At 32.3% G+C, this 26,729-nt stretch overlaps 2 protein-coding genes across 8 annotated transcripts in view; one reads left to right on the top strand and one right to left on the bottom strand.

The window, feature by feature from the left end:
- ZNF711 (zinc finger protein 711) overlaps positions 1 to 26,729 on the top strand; it is an 86,391-nt gene that overhangs the window by 16,443 nt on the left and 43,219 nt on the right. For 3 of the 5 annotated variants that reach the window (XM_084788784.1, XM_084788782.1, XM_084788783.1), the window contains 5 exons: positions 141 to 278; positions 2,481 to 2,615; positions 3,426 to 3,470; positions 5,035 to 5,178; positions 5,849 to 8,610. In XM_084788784.1, the coding sequence (XP_084644910.1) occupies positions 141 to 278; positions 2,481 to 2,615; positions 3,426 to 3,470; positions 5,035 to 5,178; positions 5,849 to 7,026 (1,640 nt within the window). In that variant the 3' untranslated portion in view covers positions 7,027 to 8,610. Of the gene's footprint in view, positions 1 to 140; positions 279 to 2,480; positions 2,616 to 3,425; positions 3,471 to 5,034; positions 5,179 to 5,848; positions 8,611 to 26,729 lie in introns of those variants that run through there. The other 2 variants (XM_084788786.1, XM_084788785.1) reach the window with 2 other exon arrangements.
- POF1B (POF1B actin binding protein) overlaps positions 12,319 to 26,729 on the bottom strand; it is a gene marked incomplete at its 3' end in the record, with an annotated part of 73,574 nt that continues 59,163 nt past the window's right edge. For 2 of the 3 annotated variants that reach the window (XM_084788791.1, XM_084788793.1), the window contains exons 15-18: positions 23,868 to 23,996; positions 22,913 to 22,995; positions 16,400 to 16,514; positions 12,319 to 14,161 (exon numbers count right to left, since the gene is read on the bottom strand). In XM_084788791.1, coding sequence (XP_084644917.1) covers positions 14,156 to 14,161; positions 16,400 to 16,514; positions 22,913 to 22,995; positions 23,868 to 23,996 — 333 coding nt within the window. Of the gene's footprint in view, positions 14,162 to 16,381; positions 16,515 to 22,912; positions 22,996 to 23,867; positions 23,997 to 26,729 lie in introns of those variants that run through there. The other variant, XM_084788792.1, reaches the window with a different exon arrangement.

Raw genomic sequence — 26,729 nt, 5'->3', positions numbered from 1 at the left:
ATGTTAAAGGTATTAGTAATATGAATATTTTAATGACACTTTCAAGCTTGTCCCAGTAATTATATACCCTGTATATACTCATTAATTCAGGAATTTATTCCATGATATATTTATAGTTTACATATGTTTTAATTTTTAAGGTGGGACAGAAATTGTCACAGAGAGTGAATACACCAGTGGCCATTCTGTAGCTGGAGTGCTTGACCAGAACCGAATGCAGCGAGAGAAAATGGTTTACATGGCAGTTAAAGATTCTTCCCAAGAAGAGGATGATATCAGTAAGATAAAAGGGTATTGCAATGACTTAGAAGAAGCAATAGTACAACTTTAAAAGCAATTGATAACAACAATAGCTGTATTAAATAAGATCAAAAAATTTAAAAATAAGCCAGTATTACTCAGATAAGAATACATGAACTCTACATCTGAAATAATGTTATAAAAAATAGATGAAGAGTTTATAACTTTTGTTGTAATGAAGTTCACAAATACATAAAAATTGAATCTTATACATTATATTATGTATATAGAATTATATCTGTCTAATTGAGCACTTACTGCTCTTGCAAAGAACCCAGTTCAATGTCAGTACCTAAGTCAGGCAGATTATAACCACCGGCTATATCTCCAGTTCCAGGGGATCCAACACCATCTTCTGGCCTACTTTTGTACATGCCCACAATTGGTGCACATGAACTCACACAGGCATATACACATATGTAGACATAACATTTAAAAATATAAAGATCTTTAGATCTATTTAGTTTCATTTAATTTTAACAATCTCTGAGGTAGAAAATAGTATTCTTTTTAATAAGACAAGTAAAGGCTTGGGGAAAATAAAACCTTTACAATACTAGAACTTGAAGTCTTGTCTTACTCTCCTGCCAGTGTTTTCTCCACATGGCAGTAAACACTTTTGGCCTATCTGGATTTAGCAGTGGAAGGGCTAACTGGTCGATCTCCTGTTACTGAGAGGTTAGGTTGGTAAGTATTTATACAAGCCATTCTGCCAGGATGTAAATTTATTGTGCTGTTTATGAGTACTTGTTACTAGGGTTTCTTGGGGCCAAGGATCATAGGGTAACACTATTCAGATTTGCTTTCTTTTGTCATTTTTTCATGCTTTTTGTTGTTTACTTTTCATGGAGATGTTTATTCTTTTCCTACATTGTCTTCATCTCATTACTCAGGCTTTCTCTAAGTTTACATCTGTTTCCTTGCCATGCTGACAAAACTCTCTTTGGTTTTATTGCAGAAGAGGGAGTGCCTCCTTTTCACAGAATTACCTTTATAGTGCTTTGTTCTACTTATGCTGCACTGTAACAACTACTCCTCATGTCTTTCTCTAGCAACCATAGAGAGCTGAATTCTAATTCCACATCACAGCTGAAACTATTAAAATACTTGGTGCAAAGTACTTGAGTTAGGACCAAAAACGTTTATTTAAATAATGTTTGTTTCATCTCTAAATCTTATCATTTTTAACTCATTAATTAAGTAAGAGGCATGGTAGCAAATAAGAAACTGAGGTAGAGGTATTATCTATTGCTAGAATTTGGTAGGAATGTGGAAAACACAGACAAGTAAGTGTCTTGCATTTACACATTTCACCTATAGTATGTTTTTGAATTATAGGGAAAGCATAAATTAAATTTGATGATATATTTATGATATTAAATAGAAATATTTTTTAGAATATATGTAAATTGCCTCAGTTTTAAATATTTTAAACCCCAATACTATTATCTTTAAATATGTCTATTTTTTTCTCTCGGTAGTATACTTAAAAGTTTTGCTTCCTGAAGAGGGTCTACTAATTCTTGAGCAAAAGCATTTTATATTTATATTTGCATGTACCTATGTATGTATATACACATATAATTTTAATTATTTTAAAAAGTTTATTAAATGACCAATATATTGATTATTAATCATTACATATACAGTATTAGCAAAATAATGTGGGGAAGAATATTGTATTTATTGGAAATATTTTCTGAGTTCCAAAAATCTCTCAGGAAAATGTATGGAATAATACCCCTTTTATAAATTTCTAATGCCTTATTATTATAATACCCTTTTCAAGTACACATGTTTTGTAAATTTAAAAGTCATTTTCAGAGCCAGGCATAATGGTGCATGGCTATAATTCCAAGACACTGAAGGCTGAAGCAGTAGGATTGCATGATTTAGACCAGCGTTGGCTACAAAGCAAGACCTTGTCTCATAAAGAAAATTAAAGAAGCCATTTTCATAGCACTTGTTTCGAATATAGGAAGATAACAATTTGGGGGAAACAGTTGTCTTCTAGAAGCACTAGCTTCGAAAAATACAAAATATAAACTTAATATAAATTTATATATTTGAAATTAACTAAGATGAAATCTTAAAAACCTAAAGATTTAAATTGTTTGGAATTCTTCACACATTTATTAAATACTTGAGATTGTAAACAAGCAATTATTTCCAAAATTTAGGTTATCCTGAAATATCAAATGACCTGAACATGGAAGTCATTGTAGGGGAAGAGGAAGGAAGTCTCCTTGAGATTCAGCTTGAGGACTCTGATGTTAATAAAACAGTTTCCCCTGTTGTCTATCCTGCATCATATGGTACGACCACTAGTATTTTTGCCTAAGTATATTAAGTATGTATTTACTATGCTTTTGAGCAATTAAATATTCTGTGCTCTAAAGCCCTTGTGTGTTGGCTAATTGAATAAAATGTTCTACCATGAATTGATTCATCTCCAATTATTTTACATGATGTTTCTATCATATCTTATATTATTAACCATTGCTTAATGCATTTTTGTTAGGATCTGTCTGTTCTAAATCTTACCTATATAAGTAAGCACCATAAAATACCTTATTTACAAAAATAAGAGTATCCTTTAAAATTAAACCATCCCCTTTTACAAAACTATATTTCAATTGTTGACACACAAATAATAAAATTGAGGTTCTGGGAAAAATCAAAATCTTTAGAATGTATGTTAATTCATCAAGTTTTTAAAAACTCCATTCTGTCTTTTGTTAACCTCATTTTATAATTTACATTTTAAAAGCTTCTGGTGTGCAATGCATTGGTTTAGCCAAAGTTAGTTCTCTCAAAGTTTCATTCATTCAACAGTCATGCATGTATTGAACATCTTCATTGCTAAGAGTACTCTGCAGAAATAGCTACTCAATTTTCACTTAAGTTGTAAAACTGTTCTAGATATTATCAACTCTAAGGAAGCAGATAAGTAGTTTCTATTTTTAGTGGAGAAGATTATCTAACTTATGAAAGCATTCAATATCAAGTGTAGTTCATTGAGAAATTGGTGGCAAAAGTAAAATTTTGTAGATTAAAATGCAATCTGGTAGTAGTTTCTCTAGGCAGTATATCAGTTTATAACTAGTCTTTTTTTAAATATATAGATGAAAGAAGAGTTTCCCGAAGGTATGAAGATTGTCAAACGACAGGTGAGAGAGCATTGTATAGGGGAAATAAATTAGATGTTTGCTTTAATATGCTACATGATCAGTAAAAACTTGTTAGCTTGTGTCTGTAGACACATTTTTTGGACTTCACCTATTGTAGGTGTTACACATGAGTCTGCCTCTTTTTAACAACTAACATATATAAATACAATATGTATTAACTTGTGAATGAAATTCATTTTAGATTTCCCTTTGGTACAAGTATTAGCCAATTTACCACATGAATCATAAAAGGTTGCTATAGAAAAAAATTAAACAAATTGCTTGAAGAGAAATAGAACAATTGTTCATATCAACAATTTGCTAATATCATTCTTGGAGTAAGACTCTCTTAATTTCTATGGCAATCATCTAATATGTACCTATCATAAATCCATGTCCCAGCTTAATAACATTTTTAGTTTAATATACTCTATTGTTATTCCATGATAGAATGGTTTATTTTTCTTAAAGAAGACTTTTTCACATGATAAAGTATATAGTTGTTCTGTTTCTTCCATTGGGTAGTTTGATTCTAAACTTAAATGTAGGTTTCATACAAATAAGATAGATATCACAGCATATAGGCTACTCTGACAGTTTTATAGATTTACATTTCTAATGTATGTCTGAGTTCCTTTTCCATTGCTGTGAAGGGCTGTGACCAAGTCAACTCTTATTAAAGAAAACATGTAATTGGGGGATTGCTTACAGTTTCAGAGAATTAGTTCATTATCATGACAGGAAACATGGCAGCAGGTAAACAGACAAGCAGCTTGGGGATGACAACTTACACCATGATCCACAATTAGGTAGGCCGGTAGAGAGAGAAACTGTCTCTAGGGTGGGGTTTTGAAACCTCAAATCACACCCCCACCCTCTTCTTCACAGCTAGACTGCCTCCAACAAGGCCGAGGCTCCTAATCCTTCCTAAACAGTTCCACTAACTGGGAACCAAACATTCAAATCTATGAGCCTATGGGGGTCATGCTCATTCAAACCACCACAGTGTAATTGCTTGACGTGATAGATTTTTCAGTACTGGTTTTATTAAAGACTTTATTTTATATGCATTGATTTAACATTGAAATTGCAGCAAATTGCTTGTCACATCTGTTTTTAACCCCTTAAGTCAAAAACTAAGTTTCATATCATATATTATTCTAAAATATACATGTATTATCTGTTTTACCTATAACTACCATGATTATATTGAGTAACTTAGTTATATATGTTCCTGGCCAAATTCCTTCAATTTTTTTCATGTTCTATTTATGAAAAGTTGGTTTGATGCCATAATTTTGTATAATTTCTTACGTGACATTAATCTTACCAGTTTCTTCCTTTAGGATGGTCATGTTGAAATAACCTAATTTGTGTACTATAGTACTCAATGTGCTTGCTTGCATACAAGAGGATATAAATTAAATGAATGATAATAAGGAAATGTGTATACTTTATGAAATTTAACACCATAACTTAGCACCATGTCACCTGAAGTAATTCTTTTAACAAAAGCCCCAAAAATAAATTTATGCAGTTGAAACAGTTTATCTTTTGTTTTCAGGGAACACTTTTGACTCAGCATTAGAAAACAGAAGCACTACATCAGCTCAGTACCTTCAAATTTGTGATAGCATTAACACAAATAAAGTACTTAAACAAAAAATCAAGAAGAGGAGAAGAGGAGAAACAAGGCAGTGGCAAACAGGTGAGATATTTGTTTTATGGATATTATTGTGATTTGAGATACACATGTAGTACAAGAAGTAAAATCAATGTTTTTAAGGTAGTTATACCCCCATATATCCTTGTATTTTCTATAGACAAAATAGAAGAATTATTTTAATTCAGTGTGCGTGTGAGTGTGGATGTGTGTGTATGCGCGTGTAGGCACATGCAGTTGTTTGTGTTGGAACCACTGGAACTGGAGTTGCAGATAGTTGTTAGCTGCCTGACATGGGTATTGTGAATCAAACTAAGATCCTCTTCAAGAGAAGCAAGTGTTCTTAGCCACTAAGCTGTTTCTCTAGCTCTAATAATTATATTTTAACAGTATATGATTAATGCTTTAAAAAGGATTATTTCTTCCTTAATCAAAAGATTTTTTAAGATAAATTCAGATGGGTTTAATTATAGAGGTGCTTAATTCTCCTTTTTTGTATTTCATGCCATAGTGAGTAGTGTACAATAGAGAGCCACTCACTACTCAGTAAGCAGCTTTACTACAAAAATTTTATGATATGCACTTTTATCATATAAGGCTTTTATTCAACTAGTATTTTCACTTAGTGAATTTCAGCTAGTTTCAGGAACCTGTTTTACAAAATCTTTTAAAGCACTGTGATCAAATGTCACAATTTTCTTTTTCCCCCATCCAGCTGTTATAATAGGTCCTGATGGACAGCCCTTGACAGTATACCCTTGCCATATTTGCACAAAAAAGTTTAAATCCAGGGGATTCTTAAAAAGACATATGAAGAATCATCCTGATCATTTGATGAGAAAGAAATATCAGTGTACAGATTGTGACTTTACAACTAACAAGAAAGTGAGTTTCCATAACCACTTAGAAAGCCATAAGCTCATAAACAAAGTTGATAAAACCCATGAATTTACAGAATACACCCGAAGATACAGAGAAGCTAGTCCACTAAGTTCAAATAAACTCATTTTAAGAGACAAGGAGCCGAAGATGCACAAGTGCAAGTACTGTGATTATGAAACTGCTGAACAAGGACTGTTAAATAGACATTTGCTGGCTGTTCATAGCAAGAATTTCCCTCATGTTTGCGTTGAGTGTGGAAAGGGTTTTCGTCATCCTTCTGAACTCAAGAAACATATGAGAACCCATACTGGTGAGAAGCCATATCAGTGTCAGTATTGTGTCTTCAGGTGTGCAGATCAATCAAATTTGAAAACTCACATTAAGTCTAAACATGGTAACAACTTGCCATATAAATGTGAGCATTGTCCTCAAGCATTTGGTGATGAAAGAGAGCTTCAACGGCATCTGGATTTGTTTCAAGGACATAAAACACACCAATGTCCTCATTGTGATCATAAGAGCACCAACTCAAGTGACCTTAAGCGGCACATCATATCTGTCCATACCAAGGACTTTCCTCACAAATGTGAAGTCTGTGATAAAGGTTTTCATCGTCCTTCAGAGCTTAAAAAACACAGTGATATTCATAAGGGTAGGAAGATTCATCAGTGTAGGCATTGTGACTTTAAAACATCAGATCCGTTTATTCTTAGTGGTCATATCCTTTCAGTTCATACTAAGGATCAGTCATTGAAGTGTAAAAGGTGCAAGAGAGGATTCAGACAACAGAATGAGCTCAAAAAGCACATGAAGACACATACTGGAAGGAAGATTTACCAATGTGAATATTGTGAATACAGCACCACAGACGCATCTGGCTTTAAACGGCATGTGATTTCAATACATACAAAAGACTATCCACACAGGTGTGAATTCTGCAAGAAGGGATTCAGGAGACCGTCAGAAAAAAATCAGCATATAATGAGGCATCACAAGGAGACTCTTATGTAGTAAGATCAATATAAGGAAAGAAGGTATTTACAAAATAAGATATACTATTTGGAAAGAAAATCTCACTGTTTTATCTGATTTAAAAGCTTGATATTAAGTCTTAACTTTACATTCTTTGTATTAAAGATCTTAAAATATTTGGAGTATAAGGGAGATCTTATAGCCCTTTGAAAATTAAAGAATTTAAGAAGTACTATAGGATGGTTGCAGATTAACTTAACTGTGTATTTGACAGTATTATATGCATAACTAAACTACAGAGGGGAAAAGTTAAGAAAGACACCTTATTTGATTGGTCACACTAGAGATAAGTGTTTCTAAAAGGAGAATATAATTGATTTAGAAATGCTTTGCTGTAGCAAGCATCCTCACTTTTATGCAATTTTAGAAATGGGTGGGGAAAGAAAATGCAGTCATCCATCCGTCACTTAGTCATTGAACCTTTTATATTGTACTTGGACATTGGATTCCAGAAATGGCAAATGTTTTGTGTATTCATTACAAGGAATCTCACTGAAAAAACAAGTTACATTAATTCAGTACTAGAAGAGAGAGAGAGAGAGAGAGAGAGAGAGAGAGAGAGAGAGAGAGAGAGAGAGAGAGAGAGAGAGAGAGGAGAGGAGAGGAGAGAGGAGAGACAGAATGAGAACTTCAGAGTTGCTGATATTTTATCACAGGATAGTTTAAGACATAGCATTCTGTGCTGAAATCTGAAGTGAAATATAAGAAACGAAATTCCAGTTTTGATGTTCAAGTAGATTCAGTATGGCATATATGATAAAAGTGTATTTGAGTCAAATGTGGCTTTCTAAAATGGATGCAAGTATAATGTTACAAAGTCAGCACTATGTTTCTTATAATCTAAATATTGAATTGAGAGAACAGTTTTCTTAAATATTAAAATATTTAGAATTTTTAGGACAGTTTTAGTAAGTATGACTGTTCAAGTCTTACTTGCTCTAATGTTTAAAGGTGCAATTTTATGCCATTATTGAAAAGTTTGATTTTTTAAATCTATATACCATATTCTTAACATGAACTTTCAATGAGGCGGTATTTATGCAGTATTTAACAGAACAATATGCTGCCAATAGAGTTTGGAGGTGGTATTCAGTTTACAGTGTAAAAATTTAAAATATGCATCCCTTTAACAGCGCTTTGTGTTAGCATGCTGCAAATCAAAATGGCGCTTAATATTAAAAGCTGGTGTAGGGAATTTTAATGAAATCCTGTTCATAAATGTAATGCATATGATGTGTACTTTTAAGTTTTAGTTGGCCTAATTTAGTTTATATTCAGCTGGTCAGCATAAAGTGTAATTTTATTTCATGCTATATTGTGGCATTGTGTTTTAAGTAATACTCACCTTTCTGTTTTTGCACCAGATAAGAATCAGTTACTTGAAAATAAATTTTTTTATCTTTCTTAACTTCAGAATACTAAATTTGGAAATTCTAAACTTGTGTGTTATGTGGCTGTAAATGATGTACACGCTGTAAAATAAGATTGTTACTGTTATGTGGACTTATTATTTCTAAATGTTACTCATTGAAATGAGCATACAATAAAAAGCATTTATTGCAATTCAAAGTTTTATAAGTTTATTTAAAGGTGTGTTATAATGTTACTTCCTTATTAAAGACTTTTCATTTAAAGTTTCTCTTAGGCAGTTTGATCTTTTGAAAATATCTTGTTGAATTTTTTGTGTTAATGTGAGTTAGAGATTTAAACAGTTAACAATGATTGTGGCATGTTTATTCATCAAAAATTGGTATTATTTGATAAAAACTATGATTAAATGCTATGCATAAAGGTACTCATTTTAAGATCTAAGATTGACTATTAGAAAAGAAACTAAAAAATTTAAAACTTTACATGATCTAGTTCAGAGAAATGAGTATATTTCCCACTGTAACTTAAAAGGTAAAGTATTGATTTCATGTATCTGTGAGGTGTGTCTGGAAATAAGCATACAATAATTTGCTATTTTTAATAGTTATTATTTAACAAGATTCATGTTGCCATATATAGCACTATTAGTTACATTTTTGCCAATTGAGTGATTATTGTGTAAAGCCTATTGGTAGCAGGAAAAACATCTGTTAACTTCATGTATTGCACCAGTGCTCCACAAATTTAATAATTAGAAGGTTACCTAGGAAACTTATTAAAATGTACATTCAGATTCAATTGTAGTGATTACAATTTTACATTTCTGGCAAGTTCACCTGTGTTGTCACCCTGTTTGTTATAAGGTGTTAGATAAAAAGCATCTAGTATAATTCTAGACTACTTTGGTGCTGTTGAATAACTAACTGGGTGAGTGGATAAAGAAAATCTTTATTGAGGACATGCTATTAAGAACAAGGAAAGGAAACCTATAAATACAAAGAATCTGAGCTGAAATAAGCTGTTGAGAGATATGGTGAGTGATTATGACTGATAAGAGATGGAGCCTGTGATTTTTCTAGTTGAAAACCAATGTGGGTTTGTAAGAGCACATTTATTTTTTGTTTGGTTTTGTTTTTTTGAGACAGGGTTTCTCTGTGTAGCCTTGGGTGTTCTAGAGTCACTTTGTAGAAGAGATTGGCCCTCAAAGTCACAGCAATCAACCTGCCTCTGCCTCCCTGAGTGCTGGGATGAGAGGCTTGTGCCACTACTTCCTGGCTTGAGGGCAGCACATTTTTTTTTATTGGTTTTGGTTTCTATTTGAAGATCTTGCTGAGGGAAGCAAGGTGCCATAGTAAGAGGTTGTACCTGGTTGTAGTGGAATTGAACAAAAATACATTTATTTATTTATTTACTTATAAATTGTCCCTAAAATATTGCAGTCCAGACAGAATACAAATCACATTACAAATTAAAGATTGTCCTGAAAAGAACAGGTTTTTCCTGACACAGCACTGCCCTGTATGCCAAGAGAGACTTACTGAAAAGTCCTTTTTACAAAATAGTTCATAGCCATCATGTGCAGATGATAGATTTGTTCAACTCTCACTTTTAAATGATCTATGGCATGATAAAATGTATCAGGAATTATTTTCCCAGATAAAGCCCTTAAATTCAACCCTATCTCAAACAGGAAAAACACCACTATCAACCCTGTACTGCTGATGAAGTTGTGTTTTATATATACATACAAATTCAAGAATAAAATTAACTTCTATGTACCCATTACAAATCTTCAATGATTAACATTACTTGACAAAACTTGTTTCATTTACATTCTGCTTCTTCTCTTCATTTACTTACTGATAATTGGCTATTTGATACCTCCTTTCCCCACTGGTTTAAACTGAAGTGAATCCCAGATATTGTTTAAAGAATTTTTGATAGATGCTAGAATTGCTCATTTATGAAGGTAGAACAAAAGGAATCATGGCTGGATTACCTTGAGATTTTATCCAGTAAGTCTTTTAAATATTTTGAGTAAATCTTCATGTATGAGCAGGACTATATTATGACCCTAGAATATCATTATGTTAAATAATCTTCCTTATTTCTCAACTTTGTATATATCGACTCTGCTCTTCTAAAAGCATTACGTTGTACACTTGAAACCTGTTAAATGAGGTTGCATACAAGCTCCAATCCTAGATACCTGCCTGTTCCAATTATGCCTTTATACTTACACATTTTCAAGTAGCTCCTCCAAAGAGAATTTTGTTTCATTTAAAAATTGGAACCAGTTGATAATAGTATTGCTGCCTTACACATCACTTAATGTAAGCCTTAAATTTTTTTTATTATTATAATTTATTCACATTACATTCTGATTGTTATCCCCTTGCTCTTATCCTCCAGTTCCCACCCTCCGTCACCTCCATCTGATTTACTAGGAATCATCCTAGGAACAGATGTTTTCCACAACATGATTATCTCACTAGATTCATTTAGGAAACTACATAAAACTATGTATATATTCTTTCATCTAAACAAATTGGTTTGCTTTGATGGTCCTTGACCCATACAAACTGAGAGTATTCAACACTGATGGTATTAAGTATAGAAATATACTTATATTGTGAAGTCTTCCCCTTAGAGGATCTCTGTAGCATACATTTCAAATAAAACAATATGCTGGGACGGGAAAATAAAGTTTATAAACACTTCTTTGAGACATGGTTCCAGTGCCTGTCTCAGAACTCACTTTGTAGAGGCTGTCTTCAAACTCAGAGAAGTACCTGTCTCAGCCTCCCAAGTGCTGGGATTAAAGGTATATGCCACCATGTCTGGCTTTTAAAAATATAATTTATTCATATTATTTCCCGATTGTTAACCCCTCACTTGTATCTTCCTGTCCCCACCCCTTTCCTCCCTCCCTCTTCTGCCCTATTACCCTCCCCTAGACCTCTGACAGAAGGGGACCTTCACCCGCACCATATGACCATAGCCTATCAGGTCCCATCAGGATAGCCTGCTTTGCCTTCCTCTGTATGCCACTGGGCCTCCCCACTAAGGGGAAGTGATCAAATTGGGGGCACCAGAGCTCATGTCAGAGCATGCCTGTTTTTTAATAAGCACATTCTTAATAAGATTAATTCAATAAAATGACAGAATATTAGTTGATACTGGTTATCATGTAATTGTGTCACATAACAATCCCATTATTCCTTTGTAGAATAAAAAGTATGTCTTGTTCTGGAGTAAATATTAGGTTCTCTTATTAGTGAAAGATGTGCTTATTATACTCTTTACTGAAATACTATGTTTGCTATTTATCTTACAGTAAGCATGAAACATTGTATTTTTCAGTTGAACAAAATTTAATATGAAATCAAGTAAATTTTGTAATGGTGTGTCAGGGTGAAGATGGGCCACTTGAGAAAATCATTTAAAAACATCTACCTTAAAAAGAATTTTTATATTCCAAAAATATAATCTTTATAAGTTGCAATAATGAAAAAGATGCAAACACAAGTTTTTGCTAAATTGATGTAAGTGTGATTGTTAAATAATTTTAAAAATTGTGGTCTTTTCTTGTTGCTTGAAAAACATAATTTGGTGAAAAGACCAGTACAAAGGTGGAAAGAAAACATCAATCCATCTTTGGGCTTAGAAAACTAAATTTGTAAACAAAGGTATTACATTTTTACATCAAATTGTTATCAAACTTTTGTTAAAGTTCCACCTTGTGTAGGCCACATCAAGAAGCATTTGTTCTATGTGTTTGTTTTACAGTATTGCCTCTTAGCTACTTTATAAGCATTCAAGTGATTAAAAATATTTCCTGGCAAAATATGAAGATAAGCTAAAAGTCTTTACTATTTGAAATTCCACAAGGACCATATAGATGATTAACATTTTATTTAGACATATAAACAAACTTTTCATGATAGTCTACAGTCTCGGTTTTATTTGACAAAAATAAAGTGAAAAACATATGGAAATAGAAATGGGATAAACAGGCATTCTCACCTGATATCACCGGAGTTTTTATCCAGAAACTACATGGACTTGGTGAGAAGAAAAATATATCACTTTTATTCCTCTTATTGCTGTTGGATCTCAAAACATTGGTAAATATAATAAGAAACATTTATGTGACTCTAACTATCCAGGATCACATAAGCTATCTTTTTAGTTGCTCTCTAATTCTGGATACAGTTTTTTAGTAATTTTGAAAAACTCTTACTCTCATTTTCAAACTGTAATTATGGCAGTTTTCTGTCAAGTTAATTAAAACATTCCCTTGTATTGGATGAATAACACTTGCCACAGTTACATATATTAATAGCTAGCAGAGTAAGAAACTGATATGTTGTTCATAAAATAGAGGGGAATTGTAAGAATTTGAAACATTCACATTTTATATAATAAAATATTGGTAAAATAGAAATCTTATTCATGTCAGAGAACTTAATGTTGATCTCAATTGTTAAAAGAATATAAATAAAACTTAATTTCATATCAAGACCTTTTAAATATTTCTAACGCATAACTCTAGATAGCATAGTGCCACAGCCATGCTTATCCTAACTGCTTCTTAGAATAATTAATAATTAGAGTATGCTTTTAAGCATTAAAGAATTTTATAAAGGTTTCCATAGATGTTTTAGTACAATACTATGCATTAAACATGTAACCTGAATGTATTTGTTACATTAGTACAAACTTTGATGAACAAATTTTTCTACCTTTTAATTAGGTTATGTTATGAAATTTCTTTAATATATTTAAGAAATACTTGTGTTCACTTTGTAATATCATTGTAATTCAACTGACAAACTTCTAAATATGATAAAGAGTCTACTATAAGATATCCTCCAAGTAAGATAAGGCTATGAAGTATCTTTTACTACTATTTTTATTACTTAAGCTTTTATGGCTTTGCACTATTTCAATGTTATGTCTGGATATCACTATGAAACATTCTACATTCTTATTGCCCTACTACTACAGTACACTATTATTATTTTTAAGAAAGTGAATAGGATCACTTGCAGAATATATGTTTTGAAAGAACAGATTTTCCCAGGTACTCAGATGTACTTAGAACCAGGTTACATAATGTATAATTTAATTAATATAGTTATTTAAAAAGATATTAGCCCATTTCCATGATTAACAAAATTAACCTCCACCTTTGACTTCTCTGTTTCCAAGATATGTTAGCCCTGTCACACACTCTTGTAGTCATAAACTTAATGTGAAAAAGGTAAATCTCGGTTGTATATTTCATGCTTGTTAACTTATGTTTTAGTTTAATTATCCTTTGCCTCTGTTTTGCTGAAAAACAGCACTGAAATCTTGTAGCTAAATCACACATTTAGCATAATAGAATAACTTGTAAAGACTCTATCCTTATGAATAAGTTCAACATATAGGAAGCACTCTATATAAAAATAGTAGGTTAGGTTCTACACTGTCTGCAAACACTTTAAACACAAAGGTTTTTTTCCCCACATTTGCAAGGTGTTATATCAAATATGTTAATGTATAAAAAAGGATTCAGATCTCCTGAATGGCTGGGGAACTCTTCTGCAGAATTAAATCATCCCATTAGATTCATGAGGTACTACCGTGATTTACAATTTGATTGCATTTTAGCAGTGGAAAAATGACCATTAAAATACTGATGCAGACAAAGAAAATTTCTTTTCAGTTGAGTACTGTAAAGTGGATCCATTCATGGCTAGAAAAGAAAAAAATGTATCTTACAATTGGTTCACAATTATTTTGAAATACTGCCATTATTACATGTGCATACTAAATTATTCAGTTGGGTATGTATACTGCTAACACAAATGTATCACACTTTTATATACTATTTTTAGAGTACCCAAATAAAATGATAATCTTTCTGACTTAAAACACATGCTTTAAATGATTTTAAGCTAGGAGGAGGAAGATTGGATGCATTTTCTTCTTATTGTCATATTTAGAGGTTACATATACGCTGAAATATGCCTGCTGATAAATACAGATCTATCATTTGTGACTTATTTAAATATATTTGGAACTTCTTCCTCTGTATTTCTTTCAGACCTTAAATATTTATTTCATTGGAGACAGAAGGAATGGTTACTACACTAAGCCCTTTAATTCTACAGATTCCCACACTGTTTTCACGGCTGAGGCACATGTAATCCAGCAATTGTTTCTGAGTCTTAACTTTCAGCATCAAATTATCATTGAGTGAAAACGTTATATCCTGTATAGACCTCTTTTTGCTACCAATCTGATTCTTGAGTTATCAAGTATGCTTTATCACTTGATAATTAGTAATAGTTTCCAAGTAGTCAATGACGTTTGAAATATGATTTTAAAAGATTAAACTGTTCATGTCTTTTTATTTTTGTTGGAGATTTACTAAATACTGCTTCTGCTGATTACTTAAAAAAATGGTGTCTAATTGCTGTGAAAGAGCATTAAAACTGAAATCATTATGTATTTTTATTACTACTGACATATTTGGACTTTTTTGGCCATAAGATTATATCACTTTTTTTTCTTTTTTGTTTATTTGTTTGTTTGTTTGTTTGTTTCAAGAGAGGGTTTCATTTTGTAGCTCTGGCTGTCCTGGAATTCAGTCTATAGACCAGGCTGGCTTCAAACTCAGAGATTTGTCTGCCTCTGCCTCCTAAGTGCTAGGATCAAGGGCATGTACTACCACTGTCCAAGATATATATATATTTCATTATTTAATAACTGGTTAATTTTAGTAACAACATAACTGAGGTGTAATGTTAGGATGTAAGATTTATTTATTTTCACCACATGTATCAAAGTACAATAAAAATGTATAAAATAACAATTCCAAATTGAAAAAATGTACTCAAAGTTATGCATTTCAGAAAACAAAGTATTATTAGTAAACTGATGTCCTCCATATGTTCTCTTGCAGTCAGCCTCTCCTTTCTTGGACTAAGCTCTTCTTGAGTTTACTAACCACAGATATGCTTTGCCTGTTTTTAGCATTATAAACCATTTGACAAGCAGTAGTTAACATAACACTGAAGTTACTTTCTACACTGTTTTGTATAAGATTATATATATGTATGGTTTGAGAGCTGAGATTCTGAAGCTTTTTTTCTGTCCATTGTGCCAGAAGAATGTTACACATTTCCTGTGCTCATGATCAGTGAATTATTATTTAAATATCTTGCAAGATTATAGAAGTATACAATTAAAGAAAAACTTGAGCACTTTTTAAATATTAGAAAGTTTTCTCAAAATCAGCAGTGTTAAAATTTGGGGCCAGATAATTCTTTTGTAAGTGAGTTTCTTACACACTATAAGATGCATGGGTACAGATTACTTTGGTCTATTCCCAAGTAGATGCCAATATAGCTAGCCTTTAATGAAAACTGAAAATGTCTAAATGCAGTAAATGCTCTGGAGTTGCAAAGTAGATGCCAGTGGAGAAAACTACTACGCTAGGGAATATGTATTTCTTGGATGATCACTATTTTAACAGTTAAGAAAGCAATTGAAATCTTAGGAAAATAGCTGGACACATTTATAAAAAAGAGAATTTTAAAATAATCAACCCCTTTGTAATGAGTCGAAGCATTTGGAATGGTGTCAATATTTATGTTATCTGGTTGTGTTGGAGGAAGACATAGAAAGTAAATTTTAGAGTACATGTCATTTGTAAGGTTATTTGGCCTCATATTAAACTCCAGAATTTAAAACTAGAGTACTTTACAATCTATAGAAAAAATTGTTACAACTCTCCTTTCAAATTTTAAAGAAATAAGAGTACTAAGACTAAGTATCCATATTCAAGATACAAGACAAATTTAATCAGTACATGCACATTCATGTTCCATTCCCCTTCAAATTGTCTATGACATTTGATATTTTACCTAATTTTAAAAATATATAAATAAGTAACTAAAATGGGCTAGAATTACCCAAGTAAACTTACACAAGTCCATTTGTCTTCAGTTTTCTCAATCACAATAGTCTGTGTATCGCTACCTGGTGGTATATATTCATAGTCATCATACAGGAGGCCTAGGATTGGATATTGTGTCCTGTACCTATACAACCAAAAACAGAGTCACAGTTAGTATGAAATAACTTTCATTTGTAGTCACTCCTATTTCTAGTCCCTGGTTTAAATCACTTTATCAATGAATGATTAGTTTCAAATGAAATGCCTTCTCAAATATAAAAGAGCAACTGTGTTAAACAAAGAGAGGAATATGCCTCTCATCACGATGGCTCACTGGTAGCACAGGACAATTATACACATAAAAGATAAAAAGAAGTACCATAAGTACTGAACTAACTGCTTGAAGTTTTTCATGTTTACTGGATAAAGAAAGGAAAATTAAATTGATTCTGGAAAGTTTGTCAACTTAAAGTGACACAATAATGTATGCTGCAGCCGTATCTTGTGTAGCAGCCCTCTCTAGTACTACTCTATACAAAGGAAAAGCAGTATTCTGCCCCTTCCCTATTCAACAGTTCCACACACTTCTTGCCAAATAAGTTCTAAAATACTAAATGAAAAATTCCAAAGTAAAGAATTCTTAAATTATAAATATTATATCATTATGAGTAGGGCAATACAATCTCGTTATGTTGTACATATGCAGCATGTAAATGTACACATCCATGTAAGTTAATGTATCTATGCTTTATATGCTACTCACTTATTACTAACTTGTCTTTCTTTATTATCAGAGCAATGGGTGATATCATACATAACCATTTTAATTTCTAAAGCACAAAATTATTAATGCTGAAAATTCAGAGGTATATTATACATTCTTTAAAGGAACAGGTTTTAAAACATTTGTACTTAGTAACGGAAAAATTATATGGTGATCTTGATACTATTTGTTTTAAAATCAAATAAGAAAAGACAAATTTTATATAAGGGTTTATCCTATCCAAGGTTTCAGATACATACTGTAATTAATGGATCATATTCCTTTCACATAGTGGGTTACTTTTCTGACTGGGAACAATGAAAGCAACATAAAGACAGCTTTCCAACTTAAAAAACAAGGAGAATTGTTCACTAGAAGAGCAGAATAAAAATGTAGGCAAAGAGAAAGTGATACTAGATAAAAATTGGGATGCAGGATAAAGAATGAATAGAATTAGAAAAGGTAATTATGTGGAAAAATCTAAAACATTTTTGTTATTCTTTTAAAAAAAGATTTATTTATTATGTATATGATGTTTTATCTGCATGTACAACTGCACACCAGAAGAGGGCACTAGATCTCATTATAGATGGTTGTGAGCCACTATGTGGTTGCTGAGACTTGAACTCAGGATCTCTGGAAGAGTGGACAGTGCTCTTAACCTCTCAACCATCTCTCCAACCCTTTGTTATTCTTAGTATGCTTTTAAGTGATAGTTAACTTTTAAAAGTAAAAAAAAAATTTTTTCATGATGTATATGAGAAAGTATATATGGTAAAAAATAAAAAATAATAAGAGGAAATAGAAATATGTGACATGTGTCAGGGGATAAAAGTGTCATAAGTTACCTGGGCAGTGGTGGCATACACCTTTAATCCCAGCACTAGGGAGGCAGAGGCAGTTGGATCACTGTGAGTTCAAGGTCAGCCTGGTCTACAAAGAGAGTCTAGGACAGCCAGGGCTACACAGAGAAACCCTGTCTCAAAAAAAAGTGGTTGAAGTTAGATATGCTGAAGAATACTATATATTATAAGTGCTAAAGTAACAATGAAAAGAAATATGCACGATAAATAGCAGATGACCTATATAATCATAAAAATATATAAAATAAAAAATGGACAAAAGGAAGACCAAGGAGAGTGTTGAATAGCAAACATCTAACAAGATAGTAGATTTCAACAAACAGTGTAGATAATTGCCATGAATATAAGTGCTTTTAAAATGCTTTCTAACAGCAAATTGTTCAATTGTATGAAGAACAGCTAGTTATGCTATTTAAAAATAAACAAGCAAAAGAAATTTCCTAAATATAAAAACATAGCCTTAGAGCAAAATGGTGAGAGTGTATATACCATGTGAATTCTGCTATATTGTGGATAAGTTGTTGAAAAGCCAATGGATTAAAACTTTGGTGGCCAATGTGTAGCACTATTAGTAAGTGGCATGACTTTTAGGACATGAGATCTAGTGAAAGGAATTCAGATCAATGGTCATGTACCCTAGAAGATGTTGAGACCATGGCCTGTCTTCTCAATCTTTTTTATTTCTTGACTGTCATGAGATAAGCAGCTACTTCTGCCATGTGCCCACTGCCAAATGTTCTGTCTTACCATAGGCCTAAAGGCAGTGAGGCCAAACAAACATAACTGAAACATTGTGTAGTGGTTTGAATGAGATGTCTGTCAGAATCTCGGGCATTTGAATGCTTGCTCCCTAGGTGGTGGAGTTGTCTGGGGACTTTAGTGGTGTGGCCTTGCTGGAGGAAGACATCACTGGAAAAAAGCTTTGAGAGTATAAAGATTTATGCAAAACTGCTCTACAAGAAATTTAAGGTAGCCAGGCATAATGGTGCATGTTTTTAATCCTAGCACTTGAGAGGCAGAAGCAGACAGATCTTTGAGTTTCAGGCTAGCCTGGTCTACAACGTGAGTTCCAGGACAGCCAGGGCTACACAGAGAAACCTTCTCTCAAAAAACAAACAAACAAAAGAAATTGAAGGCCAAGACATTAGCTAAACCGGTCAAGACCCTTTCTTCTAAGCCTGATGACCTGAGTTCATTCTTCAGAATGAGCTTGGTAGAGTGAGAAACTTGGTAGAGAGAGAAAATCCCACAAGTGGTCCTGTGATCGCCATATGTGTACCACAGCATGCATATACAAAATAAATTAATGTAATTTAAATTTTATTTAAAAATAAATTCTGGAAGAAATTTTAACAGGCATCACAAAAATTATAAACATATATAAGTCTAACTGAGAGAATTCAAAATTATATGATCCCAAACTGGGCAGAATTCAATATGAAAATAGGTAAATAATACATGGAAGTTTCAGTAACTACTTTCTATACAGAGTAGATTGGGCAGTATGTGAACATGGAAATAGGCTTGAATACCACTTAACATGCAGGCCTAGAAGACATCTATAGTATTTTAAACCTAAAAGGAAGTGAAAACATAATTTTTAATACATATCAAATTTTGTCTAGGATAGACTAAATGTTGACTATGAAACAAACAATAACTTTAAGAACACAACCATGCAGAGTATTCTCTAGTTAAAATGGAATGAAATAAGAAATATAAGTGAATAAATTAAGAAATTTATAAGCATTTGTAAATTAGGTGATATTACTAAACAATAAATGAGTTAGAGAAGGAAAATACCCCCCAAAATTTCTTTACAGATGATGGCAGCATATAGGACAGAGTGCTTGCTTATTATGTAGAAAGCCCTATGTTCCATTTATAGCACTGTAACAAATGAAAGAGAAGAGAAAGGATATAACGCAAAACAACTACAAAAATAGAGCACACGGAAACTTATGCAATAGAGTGAAAGCAGTGCTGAATGAAAAATACTATGGCTATATTTCTTTTTCTATAAGAAAAGAAAAATTTCAACTTAATCTCCTAGGCTTGTATCTTAACAACTATTCAAAAAGAGAAAGTAAACACAAAATACAGTTAGAAAATAAAAATTTAAATGTTTGATAGGAGATAAATTGAACAGAAAATAGAGAATAGTAAAAAACATTTCTGAATAGTTAATGTAGATTGACCAAGAAAAAGAGAAAGGTCTCAAATTGCTAAAATCATATAGGTAAAATAGAAGATCATTATTATTGACTTTGAATAAATAAGAACGACGTGGATGTGAGAAAGGGACTTGTAGGGAAGAGGGGTAGATGACAGGTGAGAGGGAAAAAAGAGACAGTGGGAAGCAACAATAGAGTGCATTGTGTGAAATTGTTAAAGAACAAATTTAATCAATAAAATATAAATAGAAACTGAGAAGTTAATACAGCTCAAATTATTAAGATCACAAAGGTAAAAGGGAAAACCACTTATTACAGACTTTGAAGAAATAAAATATGAGTACATAAAAGTACAGTAAAAATCTGTACAGAAACAGATTAGGTAACCCAGATGAAATGAATCCATTCTTAGGAGAATACAGAGTGTAAGCCTATCTCAAGAACAAACAGAAAAACTATTTAAAAACAAAGCAAATCAACTTCCCACACAGGAAAACAATACTCAAATATTTGCAACTAGTAAAGTGTATCAGAAATTAAAAGAATTAATGCTAATCCTTGGAAATTCTCCTGAAGAGTATTTAATTAAAAATGCACTTTTGATTTCATTCAGTAAAGTAAGTTGTAACCTGCTACCAGAACTAGAAATATATCACAAGATTAAAAGAACAAAAGCAGATCAATATTATTTATTTGTGAATGCAGAAGTAAAGATTCTTGACAAAATGCTAGTAAACCAAACCCAGTAACATATAAAAATAATCACATAACATGAACAAAATATTTGATTCAAACAATATAGGATTGTAACATCTTAAAGTCATTTAATATACTATATTATTTATAGAATGGTGGACACAGTCTTTTGATCATCTAAGTAGGTACAGATTGAGATTTAAATTTTCTAGCATGGTCATAATATGAAAAAACTCCATAAAGTATAGAATTGAATATCTTCAGATTAATTTTTAAATACCCACAGCTAACATCATATATGAAAAGTAAAGAGTAAATTTCACACACCCACTTGTCAAGATCAAGAAGGGTGAAAAAACTCCCCCTTATCCCTTCTATTTAGTATTGGAGGTTTCAGGGCAATTAGTCAAGAAAAAGGAAACAAAATGGGTCCAGGCTAGCTGGGCCCTGTGTAATCTCAGCACTCAGGGATTCAGAGGCAGGTGGATCTCTGTGAGTTCAAGGCCAACCTGGTCTATAAAGTGAGTCCAGGACAGCCAAGGCTACACTGAGAAACCCTGTCTCATAAAAAAAAAATGTAACCAGGCTGAAGATGAAGAAGTTAAACACTTCTATTTGCAAATGAAATAGTCTCATATCTAATGATTTTGATGAGTTCATCTAAAAATTAAATACATCTTTAGCCTCGAGGGATATAAAATTCATACAGACTACCAACTATAATCTTATACCTCTATAATGAATGATCAGAAAATATAATTAAGAAAGCAATTTGAGTGTTTGAAGACATGGCTTGGAGGTTCAGAACACTGGTTACTGTTCAAGAAGACTGGGGCTCAATTTCCAACACACATGTGATGGCTTAAAACCATTTACAGCCCAGTTCTGGTAGATCTAATGCCCTCTCCTGGCCTTCCTGTGCAGCAGGCATGCAGATGGTACATAAACATACATGCAGGCAAAAGACCTACACATACAAAGTTTTTAAAAAATTAAAACAATGGTACTAACAATAGTATGAAAAAAACTACGTAGGAATAAATGTAGCAAAGTGTAACATTTATACAATAAAGACTACAAATTACTGTTGTAGTAATGGAAGGAGAACTAGGCATGGCGGCATATACACTTTTAATTTCAGAACTACTAGGAAAAATAATCTAAGAAAGGATGATTTGAAGGTGAGCACTCCTGATTTAAACTTATTAAAACCTATAATATTAACAGTAGTGTGACAGTGACATAAAGACTGATGGACCAATGGAATAAAACTGAGCTTCTACAGTAAAAATTAGCCAATTGAGAGTAGAGAAATAATTTAAATAGAAAAATTTCCAAAGAATAAACATATATTCCATGTATATACATATATGTATGACATAACGCAAAAATTTCATCACCAGTTGGAAAAATACAAATCAAAGACCCAAATAAAAACCTCAGCAACAAAAAAACCCCCCTCAAATACACAAGTCAAAGCTACAAATAAAAGCCTCATCAACTCTGTTGTCCAAGAGAAGGACACTAAGAAATGTTGGCAATAGTAGAGAAACCTTGGAACCCCCATGTACTATGTGTGGGAGTGTATAATGGCACAACTTCTTTGGAAAGGAGCAAGGCAGTCACTCAAAAAGTTAAGTAAACAGCTACAATCTTATCCAATAACTTCACTCCTAGGCCTATACTAAAAAGAATCGAAGGACATATTCAACACATATACAGAGATGGTCACTGTAGCATTATTCACAATAGTCTCAAATTGGGCACAACTACATAAATATCTATCAACTGATAGGCACAATGTCATAAATAAACAGATCATTTGCTTTTACATCTATAGAATTTCATGTAGTGTAAATTCACATTATCCTAGCCATGATAGCAATGTCTTTTTAAATATTTAATTAATTAATATTTAAATAATTAATATTTAATAATTTGCTAACACACAAATAAATCCAAAGACTTTTTAGTGATATACACATCAACTAAGAGAATAATAACGTAAATTTTATAGTAATATAGCATATAAAATAATGTGCATTACTTTTTTGTGGTGATTGTAGTCCTTCCACCACTGGAGGGTTGGTTATGGGATGAATATATTTCTTGTCTCAACTTTGATAGTTCCTTACAAGTAAAAAACAATGATTCTTTAAGAATAAATATAAGCATGACACAGTAAGATTACTGAGAAAAACCCCCACCACTCCTCCTCCTTGGCTTTGATGTAAAGTGTTCTAATCCTATTAATGTTGATTCACAGTACCCAAAATGTTATACATGCCTTTTAAGAACCCCACTAACTAAGGTGGTATATTGAAAAATGTATGGAAATTGTTGTCAGTATGAGGATGTAAATTTTTTTGTTCTGAACAGTTGAAAATAATGATAATAATAATAATAATAATAATAATAATAATAATAATAATAATAATAATAATAATAAATAACAATGACATTTCAATTAAAGAAGTAGATGCAGAATTCTAACAGAAATTTATTGTGAATGTTACTGTGAGTGCCATTTTAAAATAATAGCAATAGCATATTAGCCACTCTTTTTAATAGTTCCATTAGAACTTATTGTATGGCAGAGTCTGGGCTACTTGCTACTGATATGATATAATTCCTTAGTGAAAGAAGAGTTCATGATTTAGAAATGAGCTCACAGGCTTTGGGGAAATTCACTGCAAATGAAATATAAAGTCAGTGTCTTAGAAATAGTAAATGGACAACACCAGTCTTTTTTTTTTTAACCTTCAATTCCTGCTTTCATTTCAAGTGAAAAATCTTACTATTCATATACATACTTTCATATGTATTATAGTATGTCTTGGTATTGCATCATTTCCTTAGTTTTTGAATAAGAGCCAAGCCTTTAAGCACTAAACCATCTCTCCAGGTCAGTGCGTCCTTTCCTAATCCATGGGATTTATTTATTCTACAGAACTAGTTGTATAATTTTTCTCCACCCTAAATTTTCTTTTCCCTTTTCTTACCTCTGATTGACGCTTTATAAGAGAATCCTTCTCTTCCAGCAAACTTGTCAATTCGTGAAGCTTGAATTGGAAGTCAGTACAACTTCCTTCTCTTTTTGAAACATCTTTTTGGTACTGGTTTAATTGGGACTAAGGATTTAGAAATAATAATTATTATAATGCTTTAAAAATACAACTTAATTCATGTAGTATAGTTAGGTCAAATCACATAGCTAATCATAAAATTAAAAATAATATATCAATTTCCATAAATGTTTGTGGAATTTTATTAACAAAATATAATGTAAAGTGTCAGAAATTTCTCTTCTTAAAATGTCTTATTTGCTGTATATGATTAAGTACTTTCTAAGCAACTGCTTTAGGCCTTAGCAATAAAATAAAGCTAAGAAAATAGGTTCTTTGAATTCTGCCAAACACCTTCAATCTTAATGTTCTACTGTGATTTTTAGTTCATAAAATGACTCCTAACGCGTGTCTTAATGGAATATTCACAACATTCCAAGGAGGTATTATTTTCAAAAGAGTTGAATCCCAGAAGCAGTCCATACTACTATAATAACAGCTGTAACTCAAAAAAGAGATGCCCAAGGAAAAGCCTTGTTTTCCTCACTTCCACATATGTGGACATAGAAGCTGCTCGGATAAAGTGCTCAATAATGAATGTTAGGTTAGAAAAGAGACCAGTGGGAAGATACAATTGAGGGAATAACAATCAGGATGTAATCTGAATAAATTATTTAAAAAGGAAAAAAAGAGACCAGTGGAAGAAATTTGGTAGAACGATCAGTAGGCCTATTAACAAATTAAATTTTATTTTAGAAAAATATCACTGATATTAGGAGAGAAAAAGCATTGGCCATTTTGTTTATTAAGTTATTTAAATGAAGAGTCTGGAGAGATGACTCAGCTGTTAAGAGAACTGGCTGCTCTTCCAAGAGGACCCAAGTTCATTCCCAACACACACATGGCAGCTCACAGCTGTCTGTAACTCCAGTTCTAGGGGATCTAATAACCTCACACAGACGTAACAATCCACAGAAAATAAAAATAAAGAAATCATAAGATATTTAAATGTATTTGTTTACATTTAATATTTCGAAGGGCTAGTTAAATAAATTCAAAAAGAATTATAAGGCAACATACTACATACTTATTTTTCGAAAATATCCTAATTGTGATGTCCACCATAGATAATCAAGTCCAGCATAATATCATGTGTTGTGTGACAAAATTATTAATATGTATAATTTATTAAAATACAGAGAGCAAATGATCATGAGGTGTCTAGCACCAACTGATACATGTAAAACCTAACTACTGAACCTAATGCTCAAGAAACATCAAGGAAGTGAGGCAGTAAAAGTGCAAAAGCCAGATCAGTAAATCTGCTTTAAGACTGACACTTTAGCAATGACTGGGAAATTTCATCCATGGTGCCTCAACAATATGGCTGTCTAAAAAATACCTGAAGAACATGCTAACACAGAAGGGGAAATCTCACTACCACCCCCATCTATAGACAAAGAATTACAGAAAACTAAGAAATGCAGAGAGTGGGAGAAATAGGCTTCCTTATATATAAATCCCTTAATTGGTTATTCAATATGGAATTGACAGCCTCAATACTATGTACATACAAGTAACACTAACTGGGATGTGTTTATGTATTTAGGCATTTATAGAAATAAGTAATAACAACATTTAAAGAAAAAGAGGCCAGGATCTTGAGAGGAAGCAAAGAATGGGTATACAGGAGGGACTGTGGAGAGGAAAGGCAAAGGGGAAATGGTGTACTTGTTTTTTTAATTCAAAATGTTAACTAAAGTATTTATAATCACCCATCTAAGACAGCTATGTCTTAGCTGTATAATGTAAAATATTACTCTTCTCTGAAAAAACATGCATTAAGCAATATTATGAAGGGTCTTCCACCCATCTTCGAAATACAAATTGTTAAAAATTAATAAAAATCATGACAATAAAATTGACTTCCTTTTACCATCTGAGAAGAAAATTTTTTAATTAAATTTTATAATAATTTAATTTGAAAAACCAGTTAGAAGTTTTGTTGCTTTTTAATATACAGAAGTATGTTTATAAGAAAACGGTTTTAGAAGATATTTAAAAATCTTCAACTTACTTATTTTTCTTTGTAGATTTAAAGTTGTAACAATAATTTTTAAAAATAGTGGTAGGGTCAGGGACTAGTGGTGATGGTTATAATAATTATTATTTTTAATAAAAAATTACATTATTAATTTATCTGTACATGCTTGTATGTTTATGCTTATATGTGTATGTAGATGGTAATAGATCTCACAGAGCTGTAGTTACCGGCATTTCAAGGATGCTTGGCCTTTTACATGGGTTTTGGTATACAAACTCTGCTTCCCATGGTTTTGTGGCAAATGTTTTTAACTGCTGAATTACCTCTTGTAGAGAAATTTCAATCCAGCAACATGGCTACTCTGGCAAAGCATGGCATCCAAAGACCTATGTCTGTGTGATCAAGCTGGAATACAGACACACCCTTACCACACACCTTGAATCCCTTTGGCTGGAAAGTAAACATGCTTTTAGCACACAGCTATATTCTCAAACAGTGATGTCTAATTGAGGGAAGAGACAAAGTGATGAATCAGCGAAAGATTCGACAGAATGAATCAGAGATAGCATGAGCCCAACTCTCAAGACTAACAGACAGAAAAGAGAAGCTACTTAAGAGCAGTGAAGAGAGAGTACAGTACAGTGGAATAGAGTGCAGTGCAGGAGTCTGTGGAAACAGAGTTCAGGAGTACAGTACACTTTGGTACAGTTCAGTTAAGTGCAGCTGAGTTCATGCAGTTGAATTTGTGGAGTTTG

Source organism: Acomys minous (genome assembly GCF_964271855.1).
Source record: "Acomys minous genome assembly, chromosome: 7".
Classification (NCBI taxonomy): domain Eukaryota; kingdom Metazoa; phylum Chordata; class Mammalia; order Rodentia; family Muridae; genus Acomys; species Acomys minous.
The sequence above is the reverse complement of the archived record's forward strand: the minus strand, read 5'-3'. Positions and strand labels throughout refer to the sequence as shown.